Source organism: Mustela nigripes, chromosome 2, assembly GCF_022355385.1.
Source record: "Mustela nigripes isolate SB6536 chromosome 2, MUSNIG.SB6536, whole genome shotgun sequence".
In the NCBI taxonomy this organism is placed as follows: Eukaryota; Metazoa; Chordata; class Mammalia; order Carnivora; family Mustelidae; genus Mustela; species Mustela nigripes.
In genome coordinates this window covers 63,543,574-63,571,101 of record NC_081558.1, presented here as the reverse complement: position 1 = coordinate 63,571,101, position 27,528 = coordinate 63,543,574, and the positions used below count along the sequence as shown (strand labels likewise).

General features: G+C 47.7%; 1 protein-coding gene across 1 annotated transcript; it reads right to left on the bottom strand.

Annotated features, from left to right (window-relative positions):
• Window positions 1-703: 703 nt before the first annotated feature.
• DCLK3 (doublecortin like kinase 3) lies at window positions 704-27,106 on the bottom strand. Its single transcript, XM_059390594.1, has 4 exons — window positions 25,283-27,106; window positions 9,598-9,730; window positions 5,858-6,025; window positions 704-3,726 (listed from the first exon to the last, which is right to left on the bottom strand). The coding sequence occupies exons 1-4, from the start codon at window positions 26,687-26,689 to the stop codon at window positions 3,533-3,535; spliced, it is 1,902 nt and encodes a 633-aa protein (XP_059246577.1). The 5' UTR covers window positions 26,690-27,106; the 3' UTR covers window positions 704-3,532.
• Window positions 27,107-27,528: the final 422 nt, after the last annotated feature.

The following is a 27,528-nucleotide window of genomic DNA, read 5'->3' as shown; positions in this document are numbered from 1 at the left end:
GGCTGGAGACCTGATGTTCACACAGGCCCTAAGAGCCTTGCTCGTATGCTGGAACTAGTTCTAATCTCCTCCTTGGAAAAAAGGAAACCACAGTTGAGTCTATAACCCCTCTCTGAGTTACTGATCCCTGGATTATATCACACCACCAAAGTCACCAGGGTCCACCCACTGAGGAAGCCCTGGACCCAAAGCCATTCTGTACCCTGGTCCCCTGGAGTTCGCCTCAGTCTGGGCAGCCAGGAATTAGGAGGTCCATTCCAGGTATGCAGGGACGCCATCAAGAGAGTCTGGAAGGACCGGGGAAGGTCTCTGGAAGCAGTGGCCTCCTGCTCATACTAACTGTATATGAGAAACTCACAATTTCCCAGGAAAGCAAACTATAAAAGGGTGCCTGTGTTTTGAACTTGCTCAGCAGACACATTCCGTGCCATAGGGAGCAAAGGAGAAGGGCCAGATGGGAGGTGATGATCTGGTCTGGAGGAATGTATGCCCACATGTGGATGCGTCATGTGGCCAGCTGGATGGATGGTCTGAGCCAAGAGGAGGAGCCTTGGCTAGAGACATACTGGGAGGAGGGAAGGTGAGGACCATCTGCAAATCGATAGCAGGTACAGGTAAAGGGAGAGTGTGGGAGGAAGGAATAGGGTTTAGGACTGGTCTTGAAGGAACTACAACTATATTTTTTTAACAGCTTTATTGAAGTATAAGTGACACACAGTACACAGCACATATTGAAAGTGTATAATTTGATAAGTTTTGACATGTATACACCCACAGATCTATTACTACATTCAAGATAATGAGCATACCCCTTGCCTCCAAAGTTGCCTGGTGTTCCTTCGTAACCCCTCCCTCCCTCCTGTCCCCAGGCAATCCCTGATCTGCTCTGTTGCTAGGATTAGTTCTCACTTTCTAGAATTGTAGGTAGATGACATCACACAGAATGTAATCTGCTTTGGTCTGACTTCTTTCCTTACCTCTAATTACTTTTCTTTTTGTTTTTTCTCCTTTCATATTGTCCATGTTGTCTCTTGTATCAAGAGTTTATTCCTTGTTATTGCTGAATTGTATTCATTGTACGGACGCACCACAATTTGTTTGTACATCGTCAATGTAAGGACATTCAGACTGCTTCCACTTTTGAGCTACTACAAACATAGCACCTATGAATATCTGTGTATAAGTCTTGGTGTGGACATACACTATAATTTCTCTTGTAAATGCTTAGGGGTGGAATGGCTGGATCATACACTCAGCATTCGGTTAACTTTTAAAGGAACTGCCAAATTGTTCTCCAGAGGGGGGAGATTATTGAACATTCCCACCGGCAATAATCAAGAGTTCCAGTTGCTCCAGCTCCTCACCAACACTTGGTATGGTCAGTCTTTTCATTGTAGCCATTCTAATATGTGTCTGGTATCATTTCACCATGGTTTTAATTTGCATTTCCCTAGTGACTAATGACAAAACAACCTTTAGCAACTGGAAGAAGACTGAACCTATCTATACAAGAGACCCGAAGGAGAAGACAGAGATGCAGGAAGAAAGCCAGAAAAACATGGCATCACAGAGGCCAACAGGAGAAATGGCTCAGAGAGAGTGGTCAAGAGAATCAAATGATGCTAACATGGACTGAAAATTCTCATTTGGATTTAGTGCCTTTGGTGACATTCTAGTAGCAACTGGTTCCAGCTTCCAGCCTTTCTCCACATTTGCAGAATAGGAGTCCACTGGGCAAGCACCCTCTCCTCTGGTGTGTGGGCTCCAGCTCCCTTCTCAGAGCTCCTGAGGCAAAAACACCAGCTGTTGCCACTTTGCAGCAGTCCCACATTTCCAGAGGCGGTCACAGGATCTGTCTCCTGGGAGGCCCACTGTGACATGGAGATTAGCATGCAGAAGTTTTCTTAGGAAGTGGTCTCTGGCTGGTCATCTCTGACAACAGAAAGAAGCAAGACTGGGCGAGGCGGATACTGGGATGTTGAGGCTGGGTTGGATCTTCGGTGTTGTCTTCCACTGGGGGCAAGGAGGTCAAGCCTTCCTTCCCTGCACGGACAAGTCACTGGACACAGCCTGCCGCAGGAAGGGGGTGTGACCCCAGGGGAGGCGACTCTTTCAGCTGAAATTGATGCTTGTAGATAGTTACTGCTGAGGGCTGCTACCCCGGGATCCTCTTCCTTTCATGTTCAAAAGCGGTCAGGGTGGCACACTCGGCATCCACTACAATTGGTTTCTCCTCCAAGTTTCCAGGTTCTAATCACCCAGCCTCTTCCTTTGGCTCCCCAGCTCAGATTGGAAGCCATTTCCTGCCGTTAGAGTTGGCAGATCACTTCGGAGCCCCTGGTGCACTTTTGCAATGTTCCAAAGCCCGCTTAAAGAATTCCTTACGCTAAGCACTCTCCTCTCGCTCTTCCCAGTTTCCTGATGCGTTCCTCTGCCCAGATGACTCCAAAACCATTAGGGAGGAGGTGGTGGAGTGAGAAGCCCACGCTGGTGGGCTGGTTCTGTGTCCCACTGGCTGGATTACATATATAACCCAGAAAGGTCAATTTGGGAAATAGCGGGATTACGTTTTGCTTCCAGCTCATGCATACCCCCGAGTCATCTGAAAAGAGCAACATTTCCATACAGAAATCTGGAATGAATCAGAGAACATGCATCCTCCGTGTGTCTGCCCTGCAGGTAAGAATGTGCCTGAACTCTCTGAGCAACGTGGAGCCTGAGTATAATCCATTTACGGCACTGCTGACATATTAATGCGCTAAATGACTCCCTGGTGGTCGGAAAACGTTAACACAGCCACAGCCTGAGTGCCTAACTTCAGGTGGAAATGACTCCGGCTCGGGGATAATCGGCTGAAAAACAGTATAAAGGAATGTTGTAGGGCAAGAATAAATCAATGAATTCTCCTTTCCATTTTTCTGCGAGCACCAGAGGAGACTTTCAGTAAATGCTGGACAGCAAGATCAGCACATCCCAAATAAACAGGTCCTGCCTCTTAATCAAGTGTCCGTCACAACATTTAGATATAGTCGTATTGGTTTTAGGAAGCATGTCGAAACTCACCTTGCCTGGTTCCCCTCACCAGCAGTAAGAAGTCATCAGAATACAACCCGCTTCCGTCAGTTAGAGCACATTTTATTAATACAGAGAGACCATAATTCACCTTGTTCATCCTCCCAGGGGGAGTTTAGATCCTGGTAAGCACCACTCATATTGTTTGCCATGAACTTGATTACAAGGAGAAAGCAAAACACAGCATCGTTACCAAAAAGTCCTTGCTGACGTCTTATCGCCCCCCACCCCCGGAAAAATGTATTAAAGTCTTCAAATATACAAATCTAAAAATACAGTACAACATTTAACATAAAGACTCAAGTTTATTTTTTAAAATACGCTTTAAAATATACTAAGCATCTCTCCTTCCCCTGATTCTCCAACCACCGGCAGAAGCCCTCCTGGCGTCTGCGTCCTGGATTTCTGTCTCGGTCTCTGTCCCTGGAGGAGGGGGACTGCATAGCACCCAAGGCGGAGACTAGGAGGCTTGCTCAGCTGACCGCTTGTGCTGGCTCCGGACGTGGCCCTCGCTGCTGGGGGGCACCTCCTTCTGGAGGCTCCCTGTGCTAGTCTTTCCCACCGTTTCAATCCAGGGGTGCTGAAGGACCTGGTGGGCGGTGTAGCGTTTTTTGGGGTCTACCACCAGCAACCGGCTCACCAGATCTTTGGCAGCTGTGGGAGGAAAAGAAGGAGGGGAAAATGAAACAAATGCACGGGGCTCTGACTTTGCCTGTCCCCTCCGCAAACGGAATCACAAATACCCATATGGGCGCCCCGCCCTAGAGGGCGCTGTCCCGCAGAACTTTCTGTGATGCTGGGAACCTTCCATGTCTGAAAGACCCACTGAGCATCTGAAATATGGCTGTCCAGGCTGAGGAACGGAATTTTTATTGTATTGACCTTATTTAAATCACAATAGCCGTAAGTAGTGGGGGAGGGGCGCTGGGTGTGCTACTGTGTTGGGACAGCACAGCTCTAGAGGGTGTCCATTCATTTCTAGAGTCAGGGGTCCAGGCCCACCCCAGACATCCATGGCGCCCCTCACAAGAGAACAAATGGAGGCCACAAACCATATGTCTACATATCTTGCATTCTGAAATCAATCATCGGGCTGTTAAATAAAATCTGTTCAATCCCCTTCCTAAGTTGGTAAATATGCCTTCACACTAACAAAATTGAGAAACATGTGAAGGAAACCTAAGTAAAAAAATAGCACAAATTCAAAGTGGATTCCATTTTCTGCCCAAGATCATGACTGATTCTGGCAACTGCTGGGCCAGGTGGCAGGCAAGGGGGAGGAACGACGTCTCTGTGACTTGCTGACTCCCCTTGGCCAGCTCCCTGAGCCTCCTTTTTAATCAGGTGAAAGCGAAAACATACACCTCTCTTGGGGGTGACTCCTGCTCAAGATCGGCAGCTTACCCAGCCATCAGCCCCTCCCTCTACACCACTGCCCAGCTGCCTCTTAAGCACGGAAGCCCCTGGATCTCTCCTACATCACCCACTTCCAGCTGGGTGAGTTGTGCACCCCAGCACCCACCCCGACCAGCACCACTCCGTCCAGATCCTCAAAAGACTCAGTGGGGAGCGGGTCAGGTTTAAACGGGGAATTCTCAGACTCACGTGTACTGGTGTGGACAACTGGACACCCCTCCAACAGGTCCAAGCTCTCTCTACCCCTCTGAACAGAGGCTCCTTGGCTCCCCGGAGGCACTACGGGAAGTGTCTGGGTAAAGAGGTCTCCTCAGTCTCAGAAGTGGGCCTGCACCATTCAAGCAGGGAATTCTGGGGTTCTGATGAAGTGACCTAGAAGGGAGGCCCTGGGTTCTTGGCTCCAGAGTTCCCTCCCTCTGTGGGGTGGGTGTGACAGAAGCAGGGCCCTCTACGCCATAGTGCACAGGGCACGGGCCACCATAACTTTCTAGAATGATTTTTAGACCTTCGATTCCCAAGTCACCACTGGCTTGCTCAGCTCAAGACCCTCTCTCTCCCTGCAGCATACCAGCCCTCTCCCTACCTTTTTTAAGGGGGGGGGGGGGGGGGTAAGCTTTTTCCTTGCCTCATTCCCCCAGCCCCAAATAAGGAGACTGAGGCTGGGAAGCGCAGTTCAATAACTAATCTTAGATTACAAGGTTGGAGAAATTGAGGGAAAATAAAGTTACCACTCCTATTCACCTTTAAGCCCAAAACTCCAAGACTCAAAACCCCTGAATATTTAGTTCCTGATTTCACAAGGGTAGCAAAGTGGTACCAAAAAATCAGTAGCAAAAAAGGGGAAAGACTGCATCTGGAAGGGCCAAAAAGGAGGAAGATCCCGCAAGCCTCTGCTCCACTGAAGATAACCAAGACCTTTACTCCCCCTTTCCAGAGCCTCTGAGCTCCAACTATACCATGCCACAACCCCCAGCTGCTCACAGAGGAAGATATGCATTCCCAATCTGCTCAATTCCCAGCACTTCTATATACAAGATGACTGCGATCTCTCCAAATGAGGGTTTCCATTTCTGATATTCCTCAGTTCTGAGTTCCCTTTATTGCCTTAAAGAAAAATATTCAGTGACTGCAACCAGGGGTCAGACTTCACTGAATCCAAAGCAAGTCCTGTTTCCCAGAGTGCTACACAAATAAATCTACACGAAGCTCACGGTTAACAAAGGATGAAGTACAGGTCGACAGCCCCCGCCATGCCCAGTTCAGAGATGGGCCCTCTGCAGCTGACCTAAAACCAGCTCTGCAGTCAGAACCCAAGACAGGCTCCAGCTCTAACGTCGCCTCGTCTCCTGCTTGGGGAAGCCAATCTCACCGTCAGAAATATTGTCCCAGTAAGGGGCCAGAAACTCAAAGTGGCCCAGCTGGATGATGTTAAAGAGCTCATCCTGGTCCCTCTCCGGGCTGCGGAACGGGGGGAAGCCACACAGTAGGATATACAGGATCACGCCGGCGGCCCACATATCCACTTCCAGTCCATAACCTGTGAGACAGGCAGAGACACAAGGGAAACTGAGACCAGGCTGGATCAGACAGGAGGAGAGAAACATGGGGAACTGTAGTTCTACATAACAGAGGACCACAGCTTTGAGTAAGCGCGAGCCACTTGTAAACACATTGGGGGGCATCTCGGCTCTTTCCACTGCTTGGCAATTGTGGACATTGCCACTATGAACATTGGGATACAGGTGACCCTTCTTTTCACTACATCCGTACCTTTGGGGTAAATACCCAATAGTGCAATTGCTGGGTCATTTGGTAGCTCTATTTTTCATTTCTTAAGGAATCACCATACTGTTTTCCAAAGTGGCTGCACCAGCTTTCCTTCCCACCAACAGTGTAAGAGGGTTCCCCTTTCTCCACATCCTCTCCAGCATTTGTTATTTCCTGCCTTGTCAATTTTGACCATTCTAACTGGTGTAAGGTGGTATCTCAATGTGGTTTTGATTTGAATTTCCCTGATGGTTAATGATGATGAACATTTTTTCATGTGTCTGATAGCCATTTGTATGTCTTCATTGGAGAAGTGTCTGTTCATGTCTTCTGCCAATTTTTTGACTTGATTATCTGGAGCCGAGATGCCCTTCAACAGATGAATGGATAAAGAAGATGTGGTCCATATGTACAAAGGAATATTACTCAGCCATCAGAAAGGATGATTACCCAACTTTTGCATCAACATGGATGGGACTGGAGGAGATTATGCTGAGTGAAGTAAGTCAAGCAGAGTCAATGATCATACAGTTTCCCTTACTTGTGGAGCATAAGGAATAACACAGAGGACATTGGGAGAAGCAAAGGAAAAGTGAAGGGGGGAAATCAGAGGGGGAGACGAACCATGAGAGACTGTAGACTCTGGGAAATAAACTGAGGGGGGTGGGGGGATGGGTGGCCCATGATGGGTATTAAGTAGGGCTCATATTACAATGAGCACTGGATTTTATACACAAACAATGAATCATGGAACACTGCATCAAAAACTAATGATATACTGTATGATGACTAACGTAACACAATAAAAAAAATAATAAACACATGGGGGCATTTGGCTGCCAACACCTACAAGTGGGGGATCGACACCAGTGTTACCCAAAGCTTGGTCCTCAGACAACTGCCAGTTTGTAATCCTTTATTTCTGGTCTGGGATAGAAAAAGCATAAGTAAATATTTGGAAACTCATAGCAACTGGGCATGGCCATGACATCCAGCTGCATGGTCAAGAACAGGTCTCACTGAACAGAGTATGGGGCAGAGTTCAGGGGTTGTCAAACACACATGATGAGTCACACGTGGCATGAGCGGTGACCTCGTCCCGTGTGGCAGAACTTCATGTGGGTCCACACTATATTAGAAATTTTAAAACCTTCACCAGAGATAGTTCGAGAAGCCCTGGTCTACCCCAGCAGCTTCTCTGTCCTAGTCATTCGTTGTCTTCTCGCACTGAAAAAATATTTTCACTGGCGCTCTCCTATGATTATAAAAAGCCTGACATTACTAGCTATATCCCCATGAGTGCACACACACACACAAACACACACGCACACACACTGATACTTCCTGTAACAAAATTAAGATCACATTGGACATATTTTATACTCTATTTCATCCACTTAATACGTCATGGCATTTCCTATACAGGAATTTCCTATAAAGAATATTTTAAAAATTCTTCAAAATTATGATTTCTAATAACTGTCAGTATCTCCTTTATATAATGAATCCTTTATGTTGTAGTCTAAGTGTTTACTAACTTTCTTACACCATAGTTCTGTGATGAACATCCTAATCCATTAAATATTTGAGCACATCTCTGACTGTATTCTTGAAAGAGCTTTCCAGAAATAGAATGCGGAACATAATATACTGTCAAGGTTTTTGATACTCCCCAATCATCCTCACAAAACCCAGCAACAGCCACATGGACATTTTCAAACACGCTCTAACTTTTTACCTTTGGGGAAGGAAGCCATTCAGCAGCTATAATTGAGAAGTTGGGTATTCATTATTAAGCCCCAGAGCAATGGTGACAAGATAAATCGGCAAAAAAAAAAAAAAAAAAAAAAAAAAAAAAAATAGAAATAAATCACTGCTGACCTCTTTATGGCCAACGTCACTGGCCTTTCCTCAGCTCTGCCCTGCCTTTCACACTCAGAAGCATTCTCAGCTTGGCTCGCCCTCCCATCTTGAAATTCGCCCCTCTACCTCTGTGGCACCATACTTTCCTCGTCCTCTTCCTGCCTCTCTGCTGCCTCGTCCCCTGCTAAACTGTCCTTCCATCTCCATCCCCAGCTCTGGGCCCCCCTCCAGAGTCTGTCTCTGGTGGCCCTTCAAGAGGCGCTCCCTCTCTCGCCCACCTGGGTTGCCATTTCCAAGTCGAGGAATCTCAAAAGCACCCGCTCAGCCCAGGGCCCGACCTCCCTGCCAAGTGGACAACTCCCTGTGTCCATCGTCACACCTCTACCAAATCAATGTGTTTAACATTTCAACCCACCCACCCCATCCCCCAAAAGAGCTTTCCAGCAGCCTGTCTTAGTCAGTATCAGCCCCAAGGCTGTGGTTTCCCTCAGCATTCAGGGAGACTATTGCTTTCCTTCTTCTCCTACCCAGGGCATCAATGCCTCCACTAAAATATCTATGATGGCTCAACATGCTCCTGTCTGCCATGGCCACTCTGCTGGCCACATTGAGTCCAAATTCTTCTGTTCAGCCTCCCCAGTTGCAGAGAATCCAGACCCGACCTAGTCAGCCAACTGAATTTCCCTCTACCACACTGAGATCAGTCTTCTCAACAGCTCTACCAGCCAACCTCCATGCATAGTCCAGTCTCCCTGTCTTCCCTTCCCTGATGGTTCTGCTGCTGGGATACTCTCTCCCTTCTCTCCACCAACACCACAACCCATCCAAGAGCTTTCCCATCTTACATATGGCACCTACACTGATTTCTCCCAAAGTGCCACGGTGGCTAAACAGTCATTCAGGCCCTAGGCTGAACAGTATTTGGAGCCATACAATAATAATAACAGTTTCCTTTTTATGTACTTTATAGACTATGTCACTAAAACTGTTCACTGGCTCTTCATATAATATACAAAATGGTAATAAATATTAATCATGGGGTTTGAAATAGGACACCCTGTTCCTTTAAATGCAAAGTTGGTGGAGGAGTTTTCAAGCCAATTACTATAAGAACTGCTACAAATTTTTCCCATTAGAGGTAGCCATGGGTCAGTGGCACAAATGGCCTTGCTTTCTTGAGTTCCCTGGGTAGTTCTCCACCGTCTTTTATCTCAATCTTCTGCCAACACACACACACACACACACACACACACACACACACACTCCCTCCTCTGTAAGGGCAGCCCAGATGAGAAAAATGTCCACATGCTTTGGTCAAGATCTTCTTCAAATAGTCCCATTAAAATTCAAGTGGAAGCCTGGTGCCAACTCTGAGATTTTTGACTGCTCCATATTGAGAAATACAAAATACCAAATTGTAAAAATAAGACATTTGCTAGTAAGTGAGCCAGATCCGTTGGAGCAAGGTATAACGCCTACCTTTCTCAGAAAGAATTTCAGGAGCTACGTAAGTCGGAGTCCCACACACAGTAAATATAGGTCTCACCACATGCTTTGCGAGGCCAAAATCAGCCAGTTTCAAGGTGGTAGATTTGTCCTCGTTTCGCTGAACCTGTAAAAAAACAAAATCTCCAAATCACCAAAATTGTGATGAGAACAAAGAAGAAAAACTAATGAGACAACAAGCATGCAAGGTCAGGATAAGCAAAGAGATAAACCTCCTCGAGCTTGTAGTTGATAAACCCAACCTGATTTCAGTGATGGATTCTCACATTTTCAAGTAAAACACCAATGAGTTAGACTCGCTGTGTTGTCCACTGCAGAAGTGCCCTATGGCCACAGATGGGTATTAAAATTTGTATCAAATTAAACATTTAGGTTCTCAGAGGCACTAGCCACATTTCAGGTGCTCAAGAGCCATTGATGGTTAATGGGTACCTTATTGAGCAGAACATTTCCACCATCACAGAAACTTCTATCGGTCACCACTGAATTAGAACAAGGATCGATGATATTTTGAGAACTGACTAACATTAGTGAGGTCTCAAGAATGCCTCTGGGGGATACGAAATTGGGCAGAAGAAAAAAAAGAAGGGGAAAGAACTAGGAATTAAAAGGACAAAGTAAACAATCAGTGGAGAAACACTAGGTATAGACCCTAATTTGGGGGCTGGGGGAGGCATTAAGGACCAAACATACCAGGGGTCTTTATTTCCAAATCTAAGAGTTGCCTCTGGATGGTCTTGGACAGATGTCTTTATTCATCTAAGCCTCCTTTTAAAAAGGAGGGAGGTGATAATATTCAGCAATAAGGCTTCTGTCAGGAGTTTCAATCAAGGTCCATAATCTACCCTGAAAAGTCCTTATCTAAGGTAACCAACAGTCCCAGGCCACCAGGGACTGGAGGGCTCCCAGAATGTGAGATTATCATTTTTAAAACTAGGACAATCTCTGGGGGCCTGGGTTGCTCAGTCCATTAAGCATCTCCCTCTTGATTTCAGCTCAGATCATGATCTCAGGGTCATGGGATCAGGTCCAGTGTCAGGCTCTGAGCTCATCGGGGAGTCTGCTTGACATTCTCTTCTCCCTCTGCCTCTCCCCCACTCTCAAATAAATAAAACCTTAAAAGAGGCAAAAAAAAAAAAAAAAACACACACACACACACACAAAAATAAAAACAAACAACTAGGATAGCCTCAGGCGAGCCAGGATGAGGTAGTTGTCCTTGTTTGCACCTACAGTGGAACCAGTGCTACCGAAACAAGATTGACCGCTGTACATGAGAACTGACAGACAGGGTTCTGCCGATGTTTTTGCATGAAGGTGAAAGACATTAGCTCTGATTCTTTAGACCCCATTTCCCCCAAGTTTTAGAGAAAGGGAAAATCAGCCATTTTTAGAGCACCAAAAAGACAGCTACCCTCACTCTGAAATGAAGACGGAGAACCCCTGTCCTCCTTGGTCACCGTCAAAATGGATCCCACCAGGGGCACCTGGGTGGCTCAGTGGGTTAAAGCCTCTGCCTTCGGCTCAGGTCATGATCTCAGGGTCCTGGGATTGAGCCCCGCATTGGGCTCTCTGCTCAGCGGGGAGCCTGCTTCCTGCCCATCCCCCTCTGCCTGCCTCTCTGCCCACTTGTGATCTCTGTCAAATAAATAAATAAATAATCTTAAAATTAAAAAAAAAAAAAAAAAGAATGGATCCCACCCAAATCTCATTCTTTCAAACAAATCCCAGTGACTGGCTTTCTGCTTGTTGGTAAACCAGTTCCCACGGCCCAGTTAGTGTGCCCTGTCCCCATCACCCTCAAGGTATCTACCTGCTGGATGATGTGTTAGGATGTGGTGGGTCTTCCCTAAAGGAAAGAAATCTCAAGAGGTGAGCCTAGCAGGTACTTACACCACCATGCAAGACATGATAAAAGTAAAGAAACGTTATATTTCACATAAAAACGAACAGCAAGGGAGCAAACCTAGCATATTTTGCAGTTAGTGAAGGATATATTGGTTTCTTCCATGCTACGCAGGTGGTTTTCCACTCCAGGGAAAGGTTAAATCATCGGCCGCAAAAAATTCCAACCTTCTTCAGCGCTAGTTGGTACCCAAACAAGTAAGGTAGAAGGGTGACCCATGGGCGGTCTGACCTCCCAACCTCAGAGAGAGTTAAGACTCAGAGCAGCAGCCATCCCCCTAGGAGTCTCACCTTGGCCAAGTCTCAGGACAGCAAGAAATAAAGGCACAAGCCAAAGGGTTCCGATGCCCCTCATTCCTGGGAGGCAGGAAGCAAAGCACAGCCCAGCGATACCTGCCTGCTTCCAGCTCTCTGGCTGAAGCAGTTCTGGGCCCCAGCGGCGGACCCCTGCTCTCCACCAGTGCCAGACAGCCACTCCTGGTACCTGGTCTGTGCAAGCCAGGAAGATGCTGGTTCCCTACGGGGAAGGCGTTGCAAGCCCCTTTAGCAGTCTTGCCACCCATCATTCTGATCTCATGTTCACAGAAAGCAGCCCACGAGATATCTAGCAGGGAGCTTTGAATGGTGGATTCTGCAAGTGTGGCATCTTTTCCTCCCCCCTGTCATCTGCCTCTTGGGAAAGGTGCAGCCCACACGAAACCTGTTGTCACATCCTGCCTGGCACCTTTCCTCCCAACAGAAAGGACAAAGCTGGGGGCTATCAAGGTCTCAGGCCCAGAGCGGAATTTATCCATAGAGGGCAGAGAGAAGAGTGGAATCTTAAAAAAAACAAACAGAGAAAAGTCCAAATCCAAGAAACAGAGAGTAGAACGGTGGTCGCCAGGGACTGGGGAAAGCTGGTGATCCAAGGGGATCAACATTTAGTTCTAAGACGAATACGTTCTGGGAATCCAAGGTACAACATGGTGACTGTAGTTAATCATTCTACATTGTGTACTTGAAATCTGCCAAGAGAGATCTTAAACATCCTTATGAGAAAAAAGTCACAAAAAACAAGGCAGCTCTATGAGGTGAAGGACGTGGAAGTTGACCAGAGTGTGGAAATCCTTCCACAATGTACACACGTATTGGATCATCTTGGTGTACATTTGAAATATATCACAACTTTATTTGTCAATCACACCCCAGTAAAGCTGGGAGGGGGGAGAAATTAAGGCAAGGTTTCAATTAAAACATAAATTTTGTTAAATATGAGATTAAGTAAATTTACACTTGGGGTTTTTTCCCAAGGCATGTTCTCAACAAAACTTTTATTTTCCGCTTACAAAAAAGTAATTACAGCTCCTATGACTGTCTTGAAACCCAGACAGCCAGCCAGTGCCCTGGGCATCCTGGTCATGCAGCAGAATTGCTCCCAGGAACAGAGAGCCAAGCTCCCCCCTGGAGGGACCCCTCCCAAACCCAGCACCACCACCTGCGGGATTGATGGCAAAAGCCCTTTGGGTAACAAATCTGTAAAATCAAGGTTGAGGTGACTGGCTCTGCCCCTTCCCGGCACAGGTCTGCCCCAGACCCACCTGCCACTGGCTCTGCTGGAGGGGGACTCTGGGTGGCTTCCTCATGTCCCGCACTGAAATAATCTTTTGAGGGAAGATTCGGTAACACGTACCAGTTACAAGCACAGACTTTAAAGACCCACCACCAGCAGACTCCAGCTCACCATTTACTGGTGTAACTGGCTGAGTAGTTACATTTGCTGGTGTAACTGGCTAAGAAGTCCTCTCTATGTCTCTACTTCCTCATCTGTAAAGTGAGATGCAGATGAGATGTGTGGTAAGAATTTAATGAATTAATATTTGTAAGGTGAGATAAACAGCACCCAGCACCTATGAAGCAAGACAGAAATGTTAAGTAAACCCTATTATTATTTTTTTTAAAGATTTTACTTATTCATTTGACAGAGGGAGATCACAAGTAAGCAGAGAGAGAGAGAGAGAGAGAGAGAGAGAGGAGGGACAGGCTCCCTGCTGAGCAGAGAGCCCAATGCGGGACTCGATCCCAGGACCCCGAGATCATGACCTGAGCCAAAGGCAGCGGCTTAACCCACTGAGCCACCCAGGTGCCCAACCCTATTATTTTAGCCTCCGAAAAGGAGGATCGGAAAGATCAGAACTGACTTTAGACAAAATGAGAAGTATGGCAGGTTGCTCTTGATAATCTTCCTTACCCAAACTGAAGGCCCCCATATGGGCAGGGCACTGGTCCATCCTCTGCTGTGAAAGTCCCACTCCCCTCCCAACTCTTGCCTGCCCTGCATCTCATCACAGAAGCTGAATGCTCCCGGCAAAAGTGAGCAGAGCCATTAATTACTGAGCTACAATTAAACAGGGACAACGCTAGCTGACAGCACCCAGGAGAGAGGCTCCTTGGGACCACGTATAGGAGAAATTATCAACTTGTCTGCAGGTAGATGCTCTCACATCTCTAGTGGAACGGGAAAAGGTTCCCAATGTTCCTAGCAGTGCCTTTAAGGGGGCCGAGGGCAATAGGAAGACCCCAATAGAGCCATGGGTACAGCGACACCCAAAATTGCAGTGCACGAACTCCCCGGTCTCTCCATACAAGAGAAAGTTCTCTGCACTTGCTTTGGATCCTGCCAGTCAGCTTACATCTCTGGAAGCAGAATGTGTCTTAATTACAGAGTCTTGAGTTACAGGGCAACCCAACTGATGTCTCCCTAATTAACCTAACTGGAGGGAAAGTCACAGATGCAGACAAAAGTGCGATCCGGCTGTGGTCTGCACAGCAAGACAGACAGAGCCCAGAACGAGACAGAGAGGTAATGATGAGAATAACTTAGACTAGAAAATTGGGTTTGGAAGGGAAGTACAGAAAATAGTGGTGTGGTGCCTCGAGTTTCCAGCTAGACCATCTATGTTAACCACATTTGCTAGGTAATTGCTGAAAAAATGTGTCCCCCACCAATATTTGCATTCTCCCAACCAAATGATCAGCGGGAAAAGCATCTGGCAGCCTTGATACACCAAAATAAAATATGCTCCCATGAGAAGGAACAAGCTAGTCCTTTCCTCAGAGAAACCCCCTAACTCCAAACCCTGGCTCCACTGAAAGACCAGCAGATTCAACCTGGGGGGTACTCGGTCTCTTGTTTTGCGCTTTTTTTTAGGTTTACTGTCCAGATGCTAATGCATGCATTTCCAAACACCAAAGCCGTGTTTACATTATTCCCTATTATCCTGCCTTTTGTTCTCTTCAGGGTTTCATCTTGCTCCTGTGTATCAGGATCATCCCCACATCACCCCACACAGCAGACACTCAGCCCCGGGGCTGGCTGAGCTCTGGGGAGTTGTTTTTCCCTTCCAGAAAGTGGCTGGAGACCACCGGTGTTTTCATTTCTGCTGTCTCCAGCTTCTGCTCACAGTAGGGACGTCACATCCTTCGGGGCCATCAGCACGACTCAAGGTCTCTCATCTACTTCATCTACATGAGCAGCTTAGTTGCATTTAAGGTCCTGCACTGACTGTGTCAGTTTTGTTTCATTTTGTTTCAACAGACACTTTCCATTCATGGCAACAGAATAATTTCTCTCTTACTCGTGAAATCAAATCAGTGACATCCTCCCAGGATAACTCTTCCTCCTACCATCTATGGGACTTCTGAAACCATCAGCTTTTCCTCCCAGACAGGAATTTGTGTAAAACACCCTCCCACCAAAGACTGTTCACCTCTGATTGAAATCCCAACATGGGAGAGATCCCACAACTTCATCCAGCAGCTCATCCCATTTGTGGCCAGTTTAACGTGTGAGGAGTTTCACCCCTATGTTGATTCCAAATCCCACCCCCTACACGGTTGTCCAAGTCCGCCCTCTGGGAGGGTACTGAAGAAAGACACACTCATGATCCCCAGGTCATCTCTGGTGTCTCTAACTTCACATCCGAGGATCCACCAATTGATCCTGATAAGACCTAATCTTCTGATCACCGCTCCTTTCTCGCTCCTTCCTACACTAAGTTCGCTGCCTGATCCAAAAGCACCAACATTGCCTGGGAGCCGGTTAGAGATCTAGGCTGCCCAGACCCACTGAACCAGAACCTACATGTCAACAAGACCCCAGGTTGATGCATGGCCAGGTTCTGGATGATCTCTGTTTCATCGATGCCTCTTTTAACAAAGAGTGCCCAGAAATGAACACTACATGCCACGTGTGATTTGATCAGGACAGTGGACCTCAGGCCTTTCAGTGGATGGAACACTGGGTTGCCATAAAGACAGCCAGTGGGACTACACCCAGGATACCATTCTGGTGCCCCTTCCTCAAAAAGTCTTTGTAGGGGATCAGAACATGCCACCCCAAATTAGGCCACTTTGAAATACTGATTATTAAACAACTCCAATTTTCCACTCGTTTTCCCATTATTTTACTTGCCACAATTTGCTGCCCCTAAAAGTCTAGAAACCCTTTTCCCTTTATCTTGTCACTTCTCTAAAAATGTATTGTTTTTTTAAGCCCCAAATTCAAACTACTGTTTGAGTTTCCATCCCAGAGTTCCTCCCATGTGTGTGTGCTGTGTTCATGCCCTCCGTCTGTGTTTCTCTTATTAGTCTGTCTTTTGTCGACTTAATTTCCAGGGTCCTGCCCAAGAATCCAGGATGGTGGAGACAAAAGGGTTGTTTTCCTCCCCTACACCTTCATGGGCCAGGTTTGGCTAGGGCCCGCCCACAGCCCCCGTGCGCACATCTGAACTTTCTCACCCACATGTCTATTTCTCTATTTTCTGGCCCATTGTTACTCACTGCTCTGGGTCATGTTCCTTCTGGGGCTCTGTTTTCAGCTGCCCGCCAACTGCAAGGGTGTTAGAGATGCATTCACACGGCACTGTTAGGACTGCTGAGCCGTCTGCATCCATCACCCCCTTTTCCAGGCACACCAGTTCCCGATTTGAATCCGGTGGTCTCTGTTATTCACATAAGCACCCATACAACACCTGGAGGGCCCCAAAACTTCAAGAGGAGTCTTTATTTTTCTGAACAATTAACAACTTCCTGTCCTTCAATGGTACCTCAATTTAAATCTGATCTTGCAATGTTCATCTCTGAACAGAAGATGGCAGCAGAGTATACACCAAACAGTAGGCAACCCCCCCATCCCGCCCTCCCCCCCCTCCAAATTCAGATGTGGTTAAGCCTACACTTTACTTGATCCATCATGGTCCTTCTGGCCTTTTCCCTCCACGGTTCCATTTGCAACTGGCTATGAGGGCTTTATGATCTTAGAAACCAACTCACACTGAAATACCAATGCCTAGAATCAACTTACGTTTCGACAGCAAAAGACACCCTAAGACAAAACAATGATTGAAAGCACCAGCTGAAACAAAGTCTTCCCTGGGACCTGTCGTGACAGGCCAATGACAAGCCTTCACCCCAGTACTTTTCTAGCTAATTAACATCTGATATTTACCCAGCAAATATTTATATGCCTATGGTTTGGCAGGTATTGTTCTAAGTACTAGGAATAGTGAATAAAACAGGCAGGTAAAGTCCTTGCTCTTATAAAACCTTCTTTCTCTTAATAAATAATATTCAAACGAATATGTAAAGTCCTGCAGTGATAAGTGTGGTAAGAAAAGAAAAAGTGAAATAAAGGCTGTGTTGTCTGGTATAGTTTCCCATAACCACATGTGGTTATTTTAAACAAAATTTAAAGTTCAGTTCCTCAGACACCCAAGGTACATTTTAGGTGTCCGCATAGTAGTGGCCATTGTACTGGGCAGTGCAGAGACAGGATATTTCCATGATCACAGAAAGTTCGACTGGACAGTGCTAAAACTGACAGCAGCAGGAGTTGCTATTTTAAATGGAGTGGTTAAGGCAGGACTCGCTGAGAAAGTAATATCTGAAAAAAATCAAGGGTGAGGGTGGGGTTATGGACATTGGGGAGGGTATGTGCTATGGCTGTGAAGTGTATAAACCTGGTGATTCACAGACCTGTACCCCTGGGGTTAATAATACATTATAAATGTATTAAAAAATAAAATTTAAAAAAATCAAGGGTGAGCCATATTCAAATCCTAGGGAAAAGCTTTTCAGGTAGAGGAAATCGCAAGTGCAAAGGTCCAGGGGCATGCAAGTAGGGGCAGGAATGGAGTGGATAAAGGGGTAAGCAGACAAAGTAGAGCTCTGAGAAGAAGCCAGAGGCCACATCATGCAGGACCTTGGAGAAATGAACCTGGCTTTTATTCTGAGTGTGACAGAAAGCCAGTGATGACTCTGAACACAGGAGTTATAGGGTCTGATTTATATTCGGAGATCACTCAGGCTCCTGGGAGGAAGATGACCTTTAGAGGAAGAGGGAGGACCAGTGAGGAGGCCACTGCCATAGTCCCAGCAGGAGATGGTTGTGGCTTGGTCTCGAGTGGAGGAATGGAGGTGAGAAGTGTCATCCTAAGGCAAAGAGAAGTTGTGAATGGAGAAAGTAAAGAAAGGGGCTCCAGAGCAACTGAGATTCCTGCCACCAGCAGCTGGGCCAGCGGCGGCCCCATCTTTGTGACAGAGAAGGGGTGTGGGGGTGGCACTGTATGGGGATGAGAACTCACCTGGAGTTCAGGATGGAATCGAACGTGGAAAACTACAAACAGGGCGAACAGACACCTTGGGGAGGGTGTGTGTGTAGTTCATAAAAGTAGGGTGGTAGCTGAAGGGGGACGTGGAGGAAACAAGGTTTATTTTCTTTTTTTTAAGATTTTATGTATTTACTTGACAGAGAGATAGATAAGACAGCACAGGAAGAGTAGTAGGACAGTAGGGGAGCATCAGGCACTTCTTATCTATGGATTCCTGAAAGCTGTAGTCTCCCGTATTTGTCCTACATCCAGCAGTCCCCCCAGATCTCTTGAAAGAGGACTCATAAGCAACCCTGTGACCCCACAGTGGACACGGGGAGAAGAGTGAGGAGGACGTGGCAGCAATGACCTACCCCCGAAATGACTCTGAGCCAGCCCCACGCTGAGGGACTCATCCTGACCAATGAGATAGAAGAAGGTGTGTGTGAGGAGCCCCAGAGCCAGCGTTCCTGCCACGATAGTAAGGGAGAACACCCACAGCAGTCCACCCCCCACTTTCCCTGCCATTTATGTGAGTGCGACAATGTGATCCTTGGAGTGGGCATCTGGTGTAGACATTTGGGGTCCCTGAGGGAGACGGCAGCAACTGCCTTGAGATCTTTGACCTGCTCCGTTAACCACCCCTGTAACCACCTGTCTCCAGCTTCCGGTCACTGAGACAACGAGATGTCTTCATTTTTGCTCCACAAGGTGTGCTCGGCAGACCATCAACATCCCCCCGGGAGCTTATTATAAATGCAGCATCCCCAGCCCTTCCCAAACCCACTAAATCAGCACCTACACCTTATCAAGATTCTCATGCACAAGGCAGTTTAAGAAGTGCTGATTTACCCCACTGTCAGTCACGTGGTGCCCCCGCAGCTGGTAGGTAGTTCAGCAGTAGCCGGGAGAGCCCGTAAGGGTGTCTTCTCCCTGTCCTTGTCCTCTGCTCGGCCCTTATAATTCCTTGCTCCTCTGGGTCCCAACACGCAGGCCCCGGGCACATGGCTTTATACCTCTGCTTCCAACTCCTTCCCAGAAAGGTAATGTCCCGACATAAGTCACCAAGCCCACCCCAGTATGGCCGTGCACATAATTTATCCAAATTCCCAAGGTCAAGGTCCTACCCAGTGAAGCCAAAGTTACGACCAACAGAATTACTATTGTCACGGTCACCATCACTTATTCACGGGCCTCTAGGGGTGTCCTGGGATCTGACAAGGTCAAAACGTCAGAGGTGGTTCCCACACAGAAAATTTACCATCTTGAAAAGGCGCCTGGGGTCAAATGTCTGAGCGCGCTGCCCACAGGAGATTCTTCGACAATAGTCTTTCAACCTGATTCTATATATTCTAGCCGACTAACTGAAAGCGATTTTAAGAGTTTTGTCTTGATACGGAAAAGTGGAGTCGGGAGGGATCAACAGTGGATCCGCATCCACACAGAATGCCCAGTTCTATGGAGTCCGTAGCCAGAAGGCTCGGCAGGAACAGCACAATCACATTGGCAGGGTTTAACGCAGGAGGCAGTGGGAGAAGGGAGACCCGCAGCTGAGCTCCCCTCCCCACCTCCACCTCTGTGCTTCATCTGTCTTAGTCTCTCCCTCTCCTTCCTTCCCCCTTCCCTCTTTCTTCCCCTCCCTTCCCTCTCCCTCCCTTTCGTCCTTCCCTCCCCCCCTCCCTCTCTCCTTTCCTTTCCTCCTTCCTCTCCATATCCTCACATGACCCCTAACATGTAGGACATCCAGAAGAAGCTGAAACAGAACCAGGGTTTCAGATTACTATAATTAGACAACCAGATCTTAGACCCTGGACACTCGTTGAAGGGATTTACCAATTTGCTTCCTCGGATTAAGGGCATTTTGAAAATACAGGGTTGTTGTTTTTTTTATTTTTAAGAAACTGAATCCTAGATCCTCAAATGGATCACAAGAAATCACTCTGAGAGCAGCAGCAACACCCATGAACCGAGGCATTAGGAGGACATTAGCAGATCACTCTTCTTTACCTTTACTAAAGGACCCGAATGGAGTCACAATTTTAGAAGTGATTTCACAACATTTTCCATCGTCTTTTAAAGTTGTCTCTGTTGCTGATAATTCCTGATGGACAGTAAATTAGCAGACACCCACCGTTGCAGAGGTGGCTCTTTCAAAAGGAACAAACAGAAGAAAACCTCAGTTTTCAAAATGACCTAGTATCTAGAATTTTGAAGACTTTAAGAAATTTCCTGAAGCTTCTGGCTGTGTGGTCAAGCCTTAGACAATGTGTGGGTTCAATGACCATATGGATACTTTTTATTTTCCTGGAAACTGTTAAAACGCAGACGGCGAGCCACTCTCCCTGACATAAACCTAAAGTCTTAACTCTGGTGGGTCCTGCTGGAATTCACCTGGGATTCTTGAGACAATCTCTCATAAACCTGTCTTCCCACAAACTTGATCGATATTGGCCAATGACCAAAAGGCTTGCCTCACTGCACTTTTTCTTTAGTGATTTCATGTTATGGGTAAAATCCCCATTTCTTGATTTTGTTAAGAATACCTTAACAAGATATGCTTCATAGGCGCCAAATGTTTAGTGAATGCAATTGGCATGTAAGTGCATTCATGAGTACTTGGACTGCTAAGGAGAGGCCCCAGATGCCTCTATCTTAGATGCTAAGGGGAAAGAAAATTGAAACTGGAGCTAGAAAAAGATAAGTCGTGCAGGCCAGGGAGAACTGTGTACCACAGCACTGCTCATGGCACTAAGCAATGAGTCTTTCTTGTGCATCCAAGTAGACATGGAGAAAAGAAGCTAGAGAATTTAAATGAACAAAATGACTGAACAGGTTTCTTTTTGAGGGAGAATGGCCAGGAGTGTGTTGGGCCATTTATTATCCTGCCAGATTTTCCTTACCAGCCTTGGGGATGTCGGTCACTGCCCTGTCCTAGTTGCATTCAGCAGTTAAAAACCTAGAATAGTCTGTTCCTTCCCAGAGCCCACGAGAGGCCAGAAAAAGTACCACCTTTATCCTTGATGAGCTGTGACCTGTCCCCCCAGCTGCCCACCACCGTTTGCCCTGGATTCCAAGGGTCTCTGCTGCAAGAACTTGGCAGCCACAGTTCCCTGTCCAACCCCTTCCTTTCAGCCTGTTTCTAGAGTGGGCACCAGTCCCTTCTTTTGCCCTTCCTCTGGGACAGAGGGTCTCAAATGACCTTGCTCCTGTCTGACCTCTCTTCAGGGTCTTCCCCCACCCACTTGCTCAGCCTTCTTTGCCATACACAGCATCTCAGCGTCTGGCCATCAGGAGCTTGGCCTGCTTATCTCCCACCCTGTGTGGGCTGCTGTCATCATCCTCACCTCTCGGGCTCCTGTCCACCCCCTCCTCTCCTACCAGGGCCCCGTCAACACCACACAGAGCCTTCCAGCCCCAGCAAGGGAGCACACACTGGCAGAAGAAGCAATTAACATTTCTGCAAGCTGGAAATTCTCATAATTAAAACTTCTTTTGCAAGATCTCAGGAGTCGAAGTAATCCAAAGGGAAGAGGAGTGCTAGCATCTTATCAGGAAATGTGATCAGTAGAAATAGATAAACTCAGCAATATAGACCTAAAATTGTACCCCGGGGCCCAATTATTAGACACAGATATTTCTGTTGATTAAAATAACGTGATAAGCTTGCTGTATTCATAAGGACCTCTTTGCACATTCAGAAAGTCTCTAAAAGCAGCAACAGTTAAAGTCACCCATGTAGTCAGATACTAGCTCTAACATGAAATCACCTTTCTAAGTTTAGCAAAGTCAGGTCTTAATACAGACAGTGACCAAACAATCACTTTGATAATACAAAGCTCAGCACAAGCAGTAAACACTAAATTAAAGGCAACTGAAGGAAATTCATTCATTCACTGAGGGACAGTGGTCATCACGGTGGTATTTGCTAATAGTAAGTCTTAGCAGATCAAGCGAGTTTGTGAAGTGTTTATCAGACCAGCAAGCTGAGAGATGACACCCTTCTAAGCCCAGACCATGAGCCCACTGCTCATAAGTTACAATCAACACCAATAAATAACTGCCAAATCCAGTGCTATCAGAACTGTCTGAAAAGCCGTAAAACACTGACATTAGCATTTAGACTTGACACAACAATATGTTGGACTTTACTTACCCAGAAAAAGGACTAATGTGACTTATAAATGTGACAGACCTTTTCATTTTGATCAATGCAAGCAGACAAATGATCCATGGCACAGAAAAGAGATTCGCTTATTTCACCGAAGATGACTCAGATGTGGAGCTTTTTTGCAATTTCTGAAGGAGCCATACCACCACAAAGGGGGGGAGGATGAAGAAAAAGGTAAAAAAGAAAAAAGTGGGCTTCCTTTGAAATCAGAGAAAAGGGTCTAAATACAAGTTACAATCAACACCAATAAATAACTCATGTATTAAGATTGAAAATTATACTTCCTCCGCTGTTGTGCCTCTCTCTCAGAAAACACACACACACACACACACACACACACGAGCCCGCATTCAGGTACAGGCACATACCCACTTCACTGCCCTTAAGGACACTAAAGACACACACGTCCTGACATTTAAATCCACGCAGAGTTGTCAAATGACCTCTCAAAGGCACTCAGCTTGTCCATACTAAACATAGTCCCTGCAGTTTCTCTAATTCCTCAAGTAAACTTTGCCATGAGATCCAAACCCGTGCCTTCTCCATTTTAAAAACCACTGACAAGTGAATCCCATTACATAAGTGAGAGCCTCCATGGCCCAGGAGATAAGCTGGCTCCACGCACTGGTCCAGGGACCTGGCTGAGAAAATGCCAGCTGAGATGCCTGTCCCAAAGGAAGACAATCCTAGAGGATACATTATCTCACTGCACACACCCAAAGCTTGTACGACCCTTATAATGCTTGACGAGGCACACGCGCAAACTGTGCAGCTCAGAGAGAACACCCAGGCCTCTAACCAGAACCTCTTCTGCTGAGACAATTCGCTGAAAATATCCGAGGCTCATTCCAGCATGTCCATTATCAACAGCACACAGTGCACCACATGTGGAGAACGCCCGGGCTCAGACCCAGAAGACAGGAACAATCAAAAGGCTGCTGAAGAAAGGATGAGAACACTCAGCTAACGCAGAAATGAAATTTTTTCAAAGGGAGACATGCGGTCATCTTTCAGACCTCTCAGGAAACCGATCAAATGGCTTCTTCAGGTCTACCAATTTGGGCAAAAACAAGGTTGCTGGACTGAGGGATCAACACAGACTTCATTTCACTAGATAATTCGTTTCATTCTCTTGGTGTTTCTGTTTGTCTGTGGGAGCAGGTTACAGACGGATGAATATACTGTAGAATGATGTTCCTAGGCTGGGTCTACAGGCATGAAATTTAGGAAAACAGGCTAAAGCCCTGCCAAAAAGAAAAAAAAAAATGTGGCTCATGAGATCATTTTCCCCGTTCACTGGTGCTCTATCTACGGCCATCTGGCTCGGGATTCCTGCTTGCGATAGTGACCTTAACATCAGAGTCATTTCTAAAGTGGTAACAATGATGGCCAGCGCCACGGGTGGAATGCTGGCTGTTTGGCAGCCAACACACTCTGGTCTGAATCCATTCCTTCATCTAACTACTATTTAAAGATGGTCTGCCATGTGACAGAACTGTTTGGGTTTTGGGGTAAAGTCTGAACAAAACCAAGTGCCTGCTGTCATGGAACTGTCTTTCCTGTAAGAGGACAAAAGAAAAGGAAGAATAAATAGGGAATGTATCAGGAGGTGATCAGGGCTAAGAAGAAAGTGGGATGGGGCGTCTGGGTGGCTCAGTCACTGAAGCTTCTGCCTTTACCTTGGGTCATGATCCAGGGTCCTGGGATCAAGCCCCGCATTGGGCTCCCTGCTCATTGGAGAGTCTGCTTCTCCCTTTCTCTGCCCTTCCCTCCACTTGTACTCTCCCTCTCTGTCTCTGTCTCACTCACTCTCAAATAAATAAATAAGATCTTTTTTCCCAAGATCTTATTTATTTATTTATTTGAATATCGTGCAAAATCTTATTTGCACGATAAAGGTGCCAGAAAGTGACCACGTGAACAGAGACCACCAAGAACCCACCTGCAGCTCAGGAGCGCTGGGTTTACTCACTCACTGCAACAAAAGAGAAGGTACACCACTGGGGCCCAGGAATTCAAATAAGATTTTGTCAAAGGACTTTAAGATTGGGGTTGTTAGGTGATTTGGGGGAGGGCTCAAGAAAGCAGGGTTTTGCTCCAAATTGGCTACTGTCGGAAATGAGGATAATTCTACAATGGGGTGTTTCAGTAATTCTTACCAAGAAGGTAGGAGGAATGAAGTGAGGCAGTCACTCACAGTAGCCAAAAGGGGATGTGTGGTCCTACGTGATTTGGAAAATCTTGGTTTATCTGCATTTGGACATGATTATAAAGGGGTCTTGTTTTTGTCTTGACCATCAAGGTCACAGAGTGTCCTCATCTGATGTTGGCACTCCGTGAGACCGTCTATCTTCAACAGGAAAACCCCACAGCTGAAGTGTGAATGCCAGGCCAGCTCCCAGACGTCCTCCTTCAACAGAGTCAGACAAGAACTGTTAATATTTCTGTTTTATAAATAAGGACACCAAGGCCCAGAGATGTGAAAAACTTGTCCTACAGCAAGTAACTAAGAAAGCCAGGTTATCTGACTCCAGAGGCAGCCTCTCACCCCCTGACAAGAGGTTCTCTTCAATAGCCAGGGGGTGCTTCCATGGGAGGGTGATTCAAAGCCCACAGGGACAGCTCCTGCTGGTACCTAGGCCAGAGGCAAATGTGCAGGAAATTAAGTGTACCCGGGCACGGTCAAGGCAGAAGCATCATTCCCCCAAGAATGAGGAGGCATTTCCCATTTTATTTAAATTGAAAGGTTGCCCAAAAATAAATAAATAAGTTAATTAATTAAAAGGTTGCTTTTTCAATAATTTCATCGACACCCACAGGCCTCAGCTACTTATGACCTAAAACCAAAGTTTTAAATCCTGGCTCAAGACTGTTAAAATGACATGAAGGCCGTGTTCCAGAATGTAGGCGTAACCGTGTAGGAGGCACGCTTCCCCACCACCCGGCAGCCGGGGCTTACCAGCAGGTTTTCCGGCTTGAGGTCCCGGTGCACGATGCTCTTGTCGTGCAGGTGCACCAGCGCCCGGCACAGATCCATGAGCATGAGGGCGGCGTCGCGCTCGGCGAACTTGACGCTCTCGATGATGGCGTCAAAGAGGTCCCCGCCCTGCACGTACTCCATGATCAGGTAGATTTCCGCATCTGTCTCGTACACCTCGTGCAGCTTCACGATGTTGGGGTGGGAGAGGCTCTGGATGATCAGGATCTCGCTGTCCACCATGTCCTCCTTGCCCTTGAGCTTGGACTTGTCGATGATCTTCATGGCGTAGGCCTGCCGGGTCTCGCGGTGCCGGCACTCCTTGACCACCGCGAAGTTACCGTCCCCGAGCACGCGGCCCGCCTCGTAGTGCTTGTGCACGTCTGTGGCCTGCAGGCCCGCGGGTCGCCGCTTCCGGCCGCTCCTGGGCTCCCTCTCCCCGCGAGTGGCCGGCTTCCTGACCCCTGATGCCTGCGTACAGGGCTGCTTCTCCTGGTCTGCGTCCTGCTCGCCCCCGCGCGGCCCGGGGAGCGCCTCGGGCTCTGCCTGCTGCTCCCTGGGCTGCCAGCCACCTGGCCTGTTCCTGCAGGCGCTCCTGGCCTCCCTCTTCACGTCCCGCAGCCCCTCTTCTCTGACCGGCTGGGCTTCCCCAAGCTCCCGCTTGGCTTTGGTGGCTGCCTGAGCATGACCTTCCTGACATTCGAGGTCTCTGTCCTCCTTCTTGTCCGGGTTTTTCCCGGGCCTCCTCAGCTCCTGAGTGGGGTTCCTGGGGCTGCTCCTGTGGCTCTCGCCCTTCCACCCTTCCTCCCCGGCTGCAGGGTGGGCCTCCGGGGACCGCCTGCAACTCCTGGTCCTCACCAGCTTCTCCGAGGCGTCATACCTCTGGCACTTCCCCAGGTCCAGCTCGCTGGTCCCCAGGGACAGCCGCTCCCTCTGCAGGCCCTGCTGGAGCTCCCTCTCTCTCTTGCACTTCTCACATCGGATGATCTCACCGGAGGTCCTTTCTATCTCCACGCCCAGGTGCTTCTCTCCACTCTCAGGTCTCTCCAGAGTAGCTTCCCTAGGCGGTCTGCTGCCGGGCTCGGGGTCCCACTTTCCCCCAACCCACTTCTTCTGCAGCCTGGCCCTGTCCCCCAGCGCTGGCTCCGCAGGGTCCTTTCCCTGATGTCTGCTGGCTGCCTTGGACCGGGAAGCCTCCCCACAGCTCTTGGCAGTCTCAGTCTCCCCACAGTGGTGCCCCCCTCGCAGGACCCTGCTGTAAAGCCTGCTTCTTAGCCTGGGAGAAGGGGCTCGGCTGTGCTGGGTCAGTGTCAGCACCCGGGCTTTGCTGGGGTACAGTTCTTCTATAGCTACCTGAATGTTCTTCAGTGTCAACGGCTCTTTGCCCATGGCTATGAAAGCATCCCCTTCCCGGAAGAAATCCGAGACACTCCTGATCTCCCTGCCCTTGAGGTTAAAGAGTTTTCTCACGCGATCGTTCTTCCATCTGGGAAAGCCCAGGGCCTCCGAGATGTCAGCCAAGAGCTGCTCAAAGCCCTGCACAGACCGTCTGTTGAGGAGCAGAGTGATTTTCCGGAGGGGGTGCCCACCCAGCTTCACCACAGTCACCACCCTGGGCTTCAGGGTACTAGTCTCAGTGCGGACGGAGTGGAGGCCACTCTGAGGGCTGAACACAGGCACTATGGAGCCGCATGGCCCCAGCAAAGGTTTCTCCAGATTCCCTCGGCCAGCAGGCAGCCATGTGCCCTGCAGCTTCTGCTCCGTGATTCTTGAGCTTAAAGATTTTAGAGAATGGTCACACAGGCCTCGATGTCCTGCAAGAGGAAAATACAACACAAAAAAATAAAAAATTTAAATAAACAAAACAAAACAAAAAAAGAAAATACAAAACAGCGTCAGTCATGATGGGTTCAAAGAGCCCTTTGGCCTTCGCCAAAGCTTTACTGAAGGTCACTGATCCTATCATGGTTTTATATAAGTGTGGTCTTTGAGGATCTGCTTGAAATCTTGGAGCCTGTGCACTTTGGGTCTAATCCCCAGTCTCCCCTATAAGAGATAAGGAATGCAGAACAAGGCTTTGTTGGGCGTGATGGCTCCTCTGAGCCTCCCAGGGGCCCCCAGTATGCGCCACACCATGGGAGTCCTCACTAGGTGAGGCCTGACCCTGGAAACACGACTTCTGCTACCCTGAAGTGAGCTGTCTTTCAGGGATATACAACTGGGATAAA